Source organism: Lepisosteus platostomus, chromosome 4, assembly GCF_059453375.1.
Source record: "Lepisosteus platostomus isolate fLepPlt1 chromosome 4, fLepPlt1.hap1, whole genome shotgun sequence".
NCBI classification, from domain to species: domain Eukaryota; kingdom Metazoa; phylum Chordata; class Actinopteri; order Semionotiformes; family Lepisosteidae; genus Lepisosteus; species Lepisosteus platostomus.
In genome coordinates this window covers 23630812-23644476 of record NC_142614.1, presented here as the reverse complement: position 1 = coordinate 23644476, position 13665 = coordinate 23630812, and the positions used below count along the sequence as shown (strand labels likewise).

Here is a 13665-nt window from a genome sequence, read left to right as displayed (position 1 = left end):
TGGTTACTTGAAGTGCATTACTATTCAAAACAATGCATTGATTTTCAATGTTAGTCTATGTTTTTGAACTTCTGACATAAATAAATGTTTCTCTGTATCTAGCTGATACTGAAACTTGAGTGAATCTTGTAAAGCAGCAGGGTATTAGCAACCTAGAGATTTTTAACGCATTATGTTTCTATTTTAACCTTTATAAAAGTTTCCATATAGTAGTTTTGCATTGTGGTGATGAATTAAATTCCACTGAAGTTGAATTAAAAAATAAAACTCTAAAGTTCAAATGTGACAGGCCAGATTGCCAGTTTCTCTGTTCTGTTGTCAAAGGGCCAATAAAAAAAAGTTTATCATTAACCCCAGATGAAGCAGGTTTCGAATTGATTCTGATTCCATCATTTTGGTTGATAATGAAGGTGATCTGGATTAAGCATTTATTTTCCAGAAGTTTTCAAATTGTGTAAATTTCAATCTTTGTTTTCTGTATACCCCGATCTTCAATTTTGTATTGGAAAGCAACTTACAATAAGTAAGAGAAAAATATTTATATCTTCATATTTTTAGTTAAATAATGTGCATATAATTCACAGCAAAACCTATGGCTGTTTTTGAACTATAAACATCACCTTTTGCTGTAGCAGTAAGTAACTTCTACAAAATTTTAAATTGAATATCTACTTCTTTTTATCATGGCCATAGGTTGACACTAATCATCATTACCTTACTTTCAACATGCAGTAAAAAGACAATGAGACCAGAGCATATATATGTGGACAGGTTAAAGAAAGGGATTATTAGTTTTGATAACAAAGACTTTGATTAAATGTATCTGTGGCAATTAAACCCTGAAAGTCACAGACAAAATCAAACATTCTTCTAATACAGAACTCAACATGGCAAAAAGAAATTAAATGTAAACTTGCAATACATAAAGGACTGAGAAAGGGAGGAAAAACTGTAGAAATAGAGCCTCTTCCCCATCTCTCCCCTTTCAACTAAAGCTTAGAAATCATTGTGAGCTAATTCAACAGCATTAATTAATGGCTAAATAATTAATGGCAAAAAAAGTGTTTCAGACTTACACTCTGGTGCCTTGACAGTGTGTTTAACAGTCTTTTTGACCTAATTCTTCAGCTAAAAAAATGAACTGAATGACTGGTTAGCAATGGGGTATTTGTTTTGCTCACTTCATTGCTATAAATAATGTGATAAGGCAAGCCTCAATAACAAAAGTGGTCTTTTAAAAAGCAGGCATGGCAGCCAGTCATAATCTCACCCACCCAGGCCCTTCACAGTTTTCATGGGCTGTTAACATGGTAAACGAATACCACAGGGGAAATTTGTCTTGGTTGCCACCTCTGAAAACCTTCCGTGACACATCATGAAGTGATGATCAAGGGTTGAGTAATTTTCAATGAACAAACTTTTCAGATAATGATACTTCCAAGGACAATGTGACAATACAACAGACATTGACTATTTCAAATTATACTATAGAATAGTAAGGTAGCATTTTAAAAAATGTGAGAGTTTAGGGTACAAAAGGGCTTAATGGAAGTTTGATTTCTAAATTAATTTAAGGGTGATGTGTGCATTGCAGAGCAATTATTTTTAAAGTAGCTATAAAGTAACTTTTCTAATGTTGTTGCTGATCTTATTTGCATACTTAATAAATATTATTTAACATTTGGGGCGAGTATGAAAATGCTTAATAGCAACTGTTTTAGGCCTTTTCGTTTCATTTTCTAAATAGCAAATCAAAACACTGGAAAAGGTAGTTTAGAATTCATTGTGAGTCTTATAAAATTCCCCAACAAATCCATTTGAAATCTGCTGACATTTGGTTCTGTATTAGTCATAGCTGAAAATGTCAGGATTGCTCATCTCTATAGCCACATTAGAACATTAGACACTTTCTACTGTTGCATCTCATGAATCTGAAGAAAACAAGGAATATTCATGAAAGGGTCTTCTGTCACAGCAAGAGTTTGCATTGCAAGAACCTTATCTACTTTTGATTTTTTTAGTAATTGGAAGTGCTTTTTAAATGACTATTCCTTGATGTTTATTGCACTGTACGCTAGTGGTTTTTGTATGTTCCAAATTTTTAGAAGGATCCCCACGAATGATTGTAAACCGTGGTGACTCTGCCTTTTGTGAACAGATGACGTAAATCCTCAGTGAACATTCAAAGTCTCGCGCATAGATGAGAATAAAAAAAAAAGACACTTCAAAGATACTGTCATCATAGTTTTGGGGAAATCTCTCCAGTAGAAGCGTTATGTCCTTGTACAACACTTGCGTCTTGATGGAAACCAGCACAATGGTGCGCTGCAGGGTAGGGTGAGGTCCTGCCTGGTGGATTCAGATTCTCAACCCAGGTGCATGATGCAAGACTCATTTATCTACCATTATCAACACCCACATCTTGTCGAGCACTTGCAGCTGCATCACTGGCTTAGTGCCAGTTACAGAATAACTTTCGCATAAGCATTGCAACCAAGATGAAGTGATTCATGCCTTCTACTAACATCTGGACATGATGATAGGTTTCCTATTGCAAAAGGGGATTTCCATATGAACAGAGCCTTTCAAATTGGAAATTAGAAGTGCAAAAAGGAACACGATAGAAACTAAATATAATTTAATTCTGCAATATTGTAATTGTAGCAATAATTTAGGCATTAAAAATCCACTTTGATCTATAAAGAGCAGACTAAGGGACCTAGATGAGCTTGACCAGTAAAGACAGAGATCAGAAAGCAGGTGGATCCGGGCTGGAATCATGGAAGCAGCCAACCTCAAGAGAAAATCCCTTAACGTGCATAAATTCCACCAAGTACCCACAGCAATACATGTGGCGCACCTGCAGTGAGGTCACAGAGAAATCTGCTGCTCCTCCAATACATTGAATCTCTCCCGTCAGGCAATGAGAAGCTTGCAATGCCTCAGTAGCAGGTGGGTGTATATGACGCGCACGTCTGCCAGTCCTTACTTTCCTCTGCAGCACAGGAATTGCTGCCAAAATGTGATCTTAAACAGGAAATTCCAAAATGGGTTTTTATACAAGCTATACAAGGTTAGTTTTCCAGTGTTCAGTATTGGGTATAGTCACCATAGTTCCCAAATAAAAAAAAAAGGAATTAAAATAACTGATTATAAACAAGTGACAAATTTATTATTTCCACAAAAGATATGTACAACGTTCATCTCGCAAATAAGTTACAGTACATGACCTATACTCCACTTATGGTAAGTGAAAATTATACTGTCGTGATGTCACAAGACTAACCCAGTCAAATTGTGGCACCTTGCAAATACATTGTATTCACGTATTATACCATTTGTGCTTTCATTCTTTTTTTTTAAAAAAAAGAAACAAGAACAATTTTGCTTATACCTCTTGCACCTTGTTCAGATGTACATCTCCATATACTGGGGTCCTTCATTTCACAGTGCTTTTGCTTTTTATAATTTACCAGGTACAAGTTACTAAATATGCCCACTGATCAGTACAAATCAATTAGTGCCCGTGCTTATGCAGATTATGTGGGGATGGTTTGGCAAAATGGTAGTTCAATCAGTTCTGTAAACATTTGACACCAGCCATCATTTCCATCCCCTCCATCCCTTGCCATGGTCTCAAGGTGACTTTCCTTCACTTTCATGTGTGCTATTAAAATTCCCTTCATAAGTGCTCTTGTGGAATAAGCTCTTTCTGGCTTTTGATCTTGGGTCTCCTCAGTCTTGTAGCTCCAGGTTCCCCCCCCCCCAAAGTGCATTTACATATGCAATCTGCAATAAATAAAAAATATAGATGCATCAGAAATCTTATCGAAGAATCCTTCATGAATCAGTTATACCAGTTATACTGTACTCTTAAGAGTTAAGTCCAGCATGACTCAAGTGTTATTAGTTGTCCTAAGAGTTCAGATGACTATTTAAAAGTCATTGGATTTCTAGAAATCCAAGTGCTATACAGCGATTTTATCAGTAAAGTGCCATACTTACATCTATGTAGTACACATCTCCATTTAGAGATGAAACAGTTTGTTACAAGTAGCTGAATAACCCTTGAACGTAACTTTCAGTCATATTTCATAGATGAAAGTCAGCAATGCTCTAGAAGGTGCCTCCTTCCTGGAGGGATCTTCAAATTTACCTTTTTCGTGGTTTGACTTCCCACCCATCTCGACACTTCAAAAAATTAATCTCGTTCCCCGGGGAGATCTTGGTAAGGTCAGGATCTTGAGCACAGAATGTGAACCTGCATGGGGACATTTTATTTTTAGGCATAGCTTGTCACAATTCAATTCATTTTTACATAGCGCCTTTCACAACAAGGTTGCCCCAAGGCACTTAAAGCTGTGTGGCAGTAAATGACATTACAAAACAGAAAGAGAAAAGGCCATAAGGCCAAGCTTTTGGTGTAAAAAAGCCCAGTCGACTTTTAACCCATGTATGTGTGCATTTCTAGATCACTTTATTCAAGGTGGGGGGTGGGCAACAAGCACTTTCAAACCATTTAGCTACAAGATGCAACATGTTTGGAGTCAATATATAAAGGAATTTTCCACAGATGGCGTTAAAATACCAGCAGGATCCAAGTCTCACCATATACACCAGCTGGAATCTAAAGTTTGAAGTAAGACTAAATCTTTCTTCATTATAATGAGGGTGGGTAAAACTGTCAAAGTACTAGTGATAAGATAAAACTGCCTTCCCTCTAGGCCTGGAACTCCCTTCCAAATATTTGAGAGTAAAAAAAAAGAAAGAAAAAAGAAACCAAGTCTCACTCACTTCTTTTGCGTTTCTCCACATTTCACACGGATTCGCCGAACCATCAACACTTGGTCTTGGGCAGGATTTCTCCAGGTCAACCAGCTTTTAAAGAACGTTGACCAGGACTTGGATGTATCCTCCCAAGTGAGCTTAATTTTCAAAAGGTCCCCAATGTCCTCTTCAGTAAATGCCAGGAAAGTGTTGGTGAAATTCAGGCCAAGCTTTCCAGGTCTATGATAACAGAAATAAAAGTAACAATGTTACACAATATGAAGAAAAAGTCATGAGCGGTAAGTGTGATCTGGGGCAGCTTTCCAAAAAGGATCAAAAGGCAGTTACGTTGAAATTGAATTACATTAGGAAATGTCAATAAGTCTCTATGGTGAGGGAAATTCTGAAATGATGGAAAGCAAAGGAAGTTGCTGGAGAATGGGATGTGGTGCAATATGCCCATCCCAGATGCTTTGTTTGTAGTAAAACCTATTACAAAATGCCTATATTGTCTGGAATGGTGCCACACCTTGGTTAAAATACACTCTAGTACAGACACTCTGTACTTTCTAGCAGGTGTGTAAAAGAAACAATAAATAGGAAGTAAATTTACTCCATGCACCATCCTTCTCTACTAATAGAATCATGCAGTCTAGTCTTTAATGTTGAACATTAAAGGGAATCCATATACTGGAACAGTAAAAAGAAGCTTTAGTCACACAAAGCACAGTTAACATTACTTTATGGAGATGCTAATGGTTCTATTAGGCCTTAATGAGCACAGAAGAATGTTTGTCATTTTCCAAAATTTGATTCACCATTTCAAGAATAAAGTTATTTCCTGACCACTTACATTTCAACAAGTATGTCCTCAGAGTCGTTACTGGCACCATACAGCTTAACATGAAGTGTAGGGTCTATATCCTCGGCATCTGTTTTGCTGAACACATGCATCTTCATCTGGTAATGGTACCCTTGTAAGAGAATTTAAATTAATCTTCCATGCAAGCTACCAATATTTTCTGAACAAGAAACTAGTTACTACAAGTTGCTCCAAAAAGGAAAACAAATACAGCTGGTCTTTCTTGACATGTTAATTATACATGAAGATCATACAGGTTTTAAAGTCACTCAGCTGTGGAAATTCAAGTCACAGATTCTCTTTGAAGTTTTAAGACGGCTACTTGAGCTGTGCTGGACAGCTAGAAGTCATGCTGTCCTACGTCCTTACCGTTTAATTAAAAAAAATAGTTACCTCCAAAAGGGGTGTCAGCTCGGGTTTTAAGGTACATCTTGCAGCTCCTCCTTTTACGCATCTTCTTGGCATTGTAACCCAGGTTGTTACAGCGGTTCTTCCTGCAGCTCAGACAGATCCCCTTCTTAAAGCGGCCTGGGTCAGTGCACTGATAGGCAAAGCTCTTGTGATCTTTGTTCAACAGGGAGTCGACAAACAGATGCACTGAACGCTCATGCTCGCACTTCACCACATCCCCAATACCTGAAAGACCACAGCATCCATCAATACTAATGCAGACAAGCAAACGTACATTGGTTCATTGGTTCAAGTGCCAAATTTGTTTTGCCATAGGGCAACAGCTACAACTAGGAACATGAATGTTAATTCTCACCTGACCCATCCCCCCCACCCCCCCAAAAAAATGGATTTAGACCTTGATCGCACTAAGATTTAAGAAGCACTCACCACCATAGGCCATGGTGCTCAGCATTTCACTTAATCCACAGCCTGGCTGGAAGTCTCCTCCATTGGGATAGATGTCTATGTGCCCAACCGGCTGCTGGATGCCAATGCTAACTCCCAGGGCCTCCCTGGTGTAGGTATGAAGGACATCTACAAAGTCAGCATCATCTGGAGACAAGCGATGATCGGACTCCACACCTTCGAACATGGGGCCAGCTGGGTCCAGACCTGCGGGCAAGTAGAATCCAGTTATCCATCTGGAAAGGCACTCTTGTCATTCTAGGTTTTCAGAAAGCTGAGCTGTTCCCACTCCAATAAAGGGAGATTTGTGAAACTTTAAACTGACCTTTGTGCTTATTCTTATCTTTCCTTGTACAGAAAATCCCCCAAAAAGGTCATTTGTGACAGGATTTCAAGCAATATTAAGGCTTTTAAAAATGTCACATAACCAAGAATACAGACATTGTTTTTATAACATGAGTGTACCTCAGATGACCTTTCGGAATAACATACCAAGGCTACACTCCAAAATCTTAAAGATAGGCTGAAGATCTGCTATTCAGCTGAATTACAGCTTTCGAACTTGTCTGTCAATCAACAAATCCATTCTAGCAAAGAAAAAGAAAAACCTTATGAGTGGTAAAACAATACTTGAGGCAAAAGAGTCCAGCAGACATTCTCCCTTTTTTTATTTCAACATCACACTACCTGTTATCCTGCCAACTGTTCCTTGTACAAAGGTCCCAGCGAACCCAGCAACATGGGCACCCAGGCTGTAGCCAATCATGTGCACGTTTTCAAGAGGAAGCGTCAGCTCCTTCTGCAAAAACATGTGTTAATGAAATGTGTTAAAGATGCAGATACTGGTGACCAATGACTATTCAAAACTGGAACCAAGTAATAAATTTTGGGGGAAAAAAAAATCAAGGTCAGATAACCAGTTTTGTTAATTATAATTTACATTTTTTACCAAACAGATCAGAAGGGCAATACTGTATGTGCTCCTCTCATTTGTACCCTCAAATGTTTTTAGATGTTTACCTGTACAGTCGGTTCACTGAACAGCTGTTTATTTTACAACCTACAGGAAAAAAGCATGTTCTGAAACTGGTAATCAGACAGTATTTAAGGATTAATCCTTAAATTAAGGGAATCTAGCATTTGTCTGGGGCAAGAACCTTAAGCTCATGCAACAGAAATCGGGTGGAATGCTTGGGATTGCAACCACCATTTAAAGCAACACTGCTGAGAACTCCCATGCCCTGCGCAATATAAAATCACTACCTTTAGAACCTACTGCAATGAACAGTTTTAAACTTGCTGTCTCTTTATCGAGGACTTTGTCAGTCTTGGGATAAATACTAGCTACAGGTTATTACTTCAACATTTTACATGTTGTGTCTATAGTCTAGAATACCTGAGCATCAGAAATAAAGATGCTAAAGGCTACAGAAGAGTCTTGTAATGAATCAGCAGAGAAAAATCCAAATACAAAACCAAAGTACCTTCAGCCACTCCAGTAACTTTGCAATGTCGTGTCCAACTATTCTGGTATTATTTACAGCATCTGGGTATAGCCGGTGGGCAAGAGTGAGCCAGTCTACCACAATAACATTGGCATCTTGTTCTCGTTTCTGCAGGGCGAATACTAGGTCATAGAGCCAGCTTTCAAACATACCACTCATCTGCAAGAGAAGCATAAGGAACAGCAATTATTCACAGGGGCATTTTTTGCCTTAGATTTCCCCAAACATGAGTAAGTTTTAGTTAGCCTTCAACTGCAACAAGCCATTCAGATCTTAAAAAGATCTCACAGACTAATACGAGAGGCAATGATTCAACACCTGGATAATTTCATAAATACCCCATGTTTTCTGAAAATTGCACTTGTTTGGCTACGAAAAGCCAATGCTCCTCTATCCAAACAGGCCATTAAGTAGCTTAAAGCCCAGATATCCACCTGAATATAAATCAAGGGTTAGCGTTTTTTCCAGGCAATAGTGGATACACAAAACCCCCCTACAAGAAGGGAGCCTCATGTAACTAAACATTCAAAGCAAAAAGCTCCATTTAATCATCTTTACGTGAAGCTCTGTATACAGCTCAGGACAACTCCGTTCCTGCAGTAAGAAAGTTTCTGAATATTTTGAAAGCCAGTATGGATGAAGACCATCAGCTTGGGATGTAATTCACGCCAGAAGTGAAATGTCTTTATCCAAGGTACAGAATAATTTCCTTTTTACTCGAAGAAAGCTTTACGCCCTTTTGCAAGTAATTCTCAATGTACCGTCTCTTATCCAGGTATTGTAGGGATTTCCCCACTACCCACTTTAATTCTTAAATTGATTAATCACTATTAAAAGAAAACATTAACAAAGATAAGGTTTTTATTGACCTATACAAGAAGCTGGAGGTGGGAGAGCTCCCTGTACAGTGTATAGAACTTAATTCAAAGTTGTCAAACTGTTCTAAGATGAATGGGAAGTTCCACATGAGGACCAAACTGGATCATTCTGAACCACAAGTCCATTCCATCAAGCACACAAAAGGCAAGATTTCCCATGTAGTTCCAGCGAAAAGTTTCGGAATTCCCCCAAGTAAGTCCTTGCGGCCAAGCAGCAGTATTTTCTTTGTGGTCAAAAAGGACGGCTTTGCAGTTTCCTTCACAACAATCTTGTAAAACATTCAAAAAAGGGATACAAGCTGCATTTCTGGATTGCAAAAGCATTTCAAAGCTGTTGATACAACAGCTTTTCTTTATGATAGCCACATTGTACAATTTAATGGATATTCTTGGCTTTCGTCTTTTCATTCATCAGTTTTTTTTCCCCCATTATACTTTAAGGTGGGGTTCATGGGCCTATATGAAACAGTTTCAGAATGCGCTGTATCATTATAATGTTACTACATCCTTGGAGCCTAACCCAACAGGTAAAGGACACAAGGACCTGAATGGGTCTTCAATCCTGATCAGGGCACAGACATTTGAGCAGGAAGTTTAGAGGTGCAAATTACCTGGAGAGCACATTTCTGGACTGTGGGAGTTAACAGGAAGACCCAGAGAGACCCACATGGATAAAATGAGAACATACCATCTACACAAGAGATGCTCCACCCTACAATCAAACCCAGAACTCAAGAGCAGTGCGGGATTTGCCAGTTCAACAGCTGACTAAACAGGAAAGGGGAAAGGCAATGTGCCTCCCTGGGTCTCAGGTCTATAGCACGATTGACAATACTCACAGTCCACCCATGGATGACAAAGAATGTCTTGGCTGTAGCATTGAAGCCACACTCCTGTAGACTGGCTTTTCCCAGATGGATAAAGCAACCTTCGTCGTCAAGTCCCAGGGACGTTCGCATATTAAACTTCACTTGGGGGTTGCCAGTATCATGACTGCCATTTTCATCTTTCAGCAGGTCAGCGATTGCACCGTCTGCAAGTAAAAAACAGTTAATTTCACTCGGTGAAACTTCCAAATTTAAAGCAGAGGTGTACCTGACAAATGCAGATTTTAAGATCTGCAAAGACTTCATTAAAAGTTATAACTTTAGTGAACAACAGAAAAACATGGTATAAAGCCAAACCGACCTTAACAATAACCAAAATGATTACCTGTGATTGGACTCAATATAAAATCAATTCTTAAAGAGTTATCTTATCCTTGCATTACAATGTTAACAAAATACCAGCTTCTGCTATTACAATAAGCAGCAAGTTATGGCAAAAAAAAAGAAAACGCATAAAAGGTCCTCCCCAATGCTTGATAAAGCCGTATCATAGAGGTCACACTATCGCAGCACACACACACAGGTTAGGTGTGTAGGTCAAACAAGAGGAAACGCTGTACACAAGACTTCTCAGACTACAACCGTTTCATACAGAGAATGGACGTCAGGTCGTTGGCTTGGAGCCGACCACCCAGGCTACTTTGCTACAGCTGCTGGACACATGTAGTATCACATTAAAAAATGTTAAAACTCGTGTGAAACTGTATTCTGGATCATTTTGACGTCAACCTCCCCCTCATTTATTTTAAACTTACTAAAGCAAGTCACATCCACTTAAGTCCATGGCATGTGGCTTTCAGATGGTTAGAAGATTCTCTATTGACAGAAATTAGAATACAATTAAATGTGTTCCATTGGTGCATTCTTGGAATATGTAAAAAGTTCCCCGATTTAGACGAGTGAACATATGTATACAGATATCGCTAGAAGTGTACACAATGTAACAATGTACTGCACATACAGCTGTAGTCCCAAGCGCTTATAGCGCCGCCTAAGGTCACTTGTATACAGTGTGGGAAAATACTCACAGAACAAAAGCACTCCAAGTGCGAAGAAACTGAGCGTTCTAGAAAAAACAGATAACCGATTCAAAAGACAGGAGGACTACATTGATTTGCTGCTGCCACAGTTTTTTGGAAAAACCCTGACACAGTATTCCATATTAATTGATTGTTTTATTGTTCCATAGAAAACCAGCGTTGGGTAAAGTGATACTCATGGACACCTGCACTTTAGATGTCGGATTTAGTTCTCTTCGCTGCTGAAAGTATGCCCGTCGCCTTCCGGACAAGCAAGAACAAATCGACAGTGGCGTGGCGCCTTAGGAATGTAACCACGGAACATCTTGAAGGAGCCTGTGGTGAAGTTTGCCACATGCGTCAAAGCTCAGCTCTTCTACAAGTTCAGTCTCCAGGCAACTACACAAACTGAAGGAATCCTCTGGCGCGCATCAATTATTTTACAAACTCTCTTACCATCCCTCTGCTGGCACCGAGTATTTGAGTTTCGGGTTGGGGTTCATTACTGTGCATGTGAACACGTGCGTAAGCAGATACTAAACGTTACAATATATAGTTAGTATATGAATAAGTGTTAAGTGTTGTAAACGAGACTTCATGATAAATTTGTACAACTTAAAGGGTTATAGAGAGCCATGAGTTATTATCTATGTGAAAGCTTTTATAGTGACATTTTACTAGGAGAGAAATTTACATCTTAAGTAGAAGGAAGCTGAAACAAGATCAATTTAGCGCTTAAAAAAAGCCGAGAGCAATCAATGAGCCATTTAACATAAATTGGTCTAAAACAGTTTAGAAAACGTTAAGGGTGCAAAGCGTATCATTAAATTGTTAATGTCAAGGATGTACACGTATTCGTTGACACGACAGCTAACATTACAACGGATTCGACACGATTCGTTACAATCCATCGACATCAGGTTTATAAATCGGCAAAGCTACACCTATAAATTGAATAATTAAGCATGCAATTTGTTACGTTAAGAATTGAGGAATAAACGATTTCAAACTATGAAGAGCGACTTTTAACTCAGATCTACAGATTATAAAAAGTAGATCATTTCCAAAACTTAGGACAGGGACAGTCAGCGTGATGACTTATCACACGAACCATCTGACTTACCTTTAAAAAGTCCCTCTTTCTCAAGATCAGACGCAAGAACAACAGACGACAATACCAAAATCCACAGAGGTATAACTGTATTTTTCATTTCGTTACCTGATTTACAAATGCTAAAACAGGGGAATTCCTATTTTAAAAGTCCCAGAAAATTTCACAGGAACAATTAATATGCCTTTGTCAGTGTGAGATCCTCTCAGTTTGAAATGGTACCAGTACTTTTGAAAGCTTTGCATTGGGTTTTTCATTGGAGTTTTTAAATAGAGATTCTTTTAGTCATCTGATCATCGGCCGATCCGATCCTATTGGTCAAGCCCCCGAAATTTACGATTTGGAGGCGGGGAGACAAAAACCTTGAATGAAGTTGTAGTACTAGCAAGCTTTTCAGAAGCAATTGCAGTTCATTTCTATAGAATTTTAAGAACATTGTTTTAAAAACGACTTTTTTTATTTAGGTTTCGATCAGAAAAAGTAGGCAAAACGGAAGATGACTATGCACTAAAAACATGTTGGAAAGCGCTCTATATGCTAATTAAACATCGAATGATCTTGCGGTGACGGCTCTTAAAACCAAGACCAATATTTTTTTTTGTCTTGCTGAAATGGGAAATGCAATTTGAACAGTGTGTATTCTTCTATTCTGAGCGCAATAAAGTATAAGTCCCCCAACACAGCATCCTCTTCCTGCAAAATGACAGCATTGACTGAGGTGTACACGTATACTGCTTAACTTTTTTTTTATCGGCGAGACTAAGCTAGCTAAATGACTTTGAAAGCTGATTATCGTGTTCTTGCTAAACACGAAAAACTCGTTTTTGTTTGAAGGACTCGTTGCTGAACTACAAAAGGAGTACTTACGTTTCAAACACTCTGGAAGGAAGACTTGGGGCACAAAATTTCGCTTCGCTTTGATTTGAACTTCTTCATCTCATACACTGTATGAGTGAAGTTTGGATTTCGTTAAAAGGATTACATGCCCTACAAAATTTCATTACCTACAAATTACTCATGGTATTCCACATTTATTTAGTTTTATCAAGAAACATAATCTTATACTGCTACGAATTCCTTGTGAAACTGTGTGTGAATTCCAGTCTGTTGACCGACAGTTACCTCATTTCAACCTCGTTGACTGCAGAAGTTTAGCTTAGGTTTCTGAAGCTGGCTTACAGCCACATTGTAGAGTTCACTCGCCTACACTGTTTAACATATGGAGCGGGAATCTAACCCATCCTATTCATAGACGACTGTTTTGTCTACAAAAATGTATCCTAACGATTTTGTCTCTGAAGTGAGAAGGACCTACACCTTCAAAGAAAGAGCCAGCGTGTAGGATCACCCCATCACATGACTGCAAGGTCAATAAAGTCATTACAAGGACAACGCATATGGACGAAAACCGTCGTATGCATGTATATTTGCAAGACAAAAATGTCTGTACCTGCTCAAGGGCTGAACCAGACAGACAACTCTAATAACTATAACAGGTGTAGTCCAGCAAAATATTGATTGGTAATATTTTAACGTTTGTTAATTATTTTCTAGAAATTGTACTTTCTGGATTATTAACTAATTAATGCAGCAGTTATATCACAAAAATATTTCCATGTATAATAATTTAAATACTGTACATATAGCTATAGTATAATTATCAATCTTCAGTCCAAAGTTACTATGAACGTCGGTAATGAGTTATGCTTCTAAAACATACTCAAGTAAACATTGACGTTATCGAGTGTTTTTTCACTTCCTTGATCTAACAGTGAATT

At 38.4% G+C, this 13665-nt stretch overlaps 1 protein-coding gene across 3 annotated transcripts; it reads right to left on the bottom strand.

The window, feature by feature from the left end:
• Nucleotides 1-3150: 3150 nt before the first annotated feature.
• lipg (lipase, endothelial) lies at nt 3151-12565 on the bottom strand. Of its 3 annotated transcripts, none has more exons than XM_088629104.1 (10): nt 11900-12565; nt 9710-9903; nt 7972-8151; nt 7175-7286; nt 6470-6694; nt 6023-6265; nt 5621-5741; nt 4795-5007; nt 4157-4261; nt 3151-3789 (listed from the first exon to the last, which is right to left on the bottom strand). In XM_088629104.1, exons 1-10 carry the CDS (start codon nt 11985-11987, stop codon nt 3777-3779), a joined length of 1494 nt encoding a protein of 497 aa, XP_088485230.1. In that variant the 5' UTR covers nt 11988-12565; the 3' UTR covers nt 3151-3776. The 3 variants fall into 3 exon arrangements, with proteins under 3 accessions (XP_088485230.1, XP_088485232.1, XP_088485231.1); XM_088629106.1 differs by lacking the exon at nt 11900-12565 and adding an exon at nt 11233-11253; XM_088629105.1 differs by lacking the exon at nt 11900-12565 and adding an exon at nt 10513-10657.
• Nucleotides 12566-13665: the final 1100 nt, after the last annotated feature.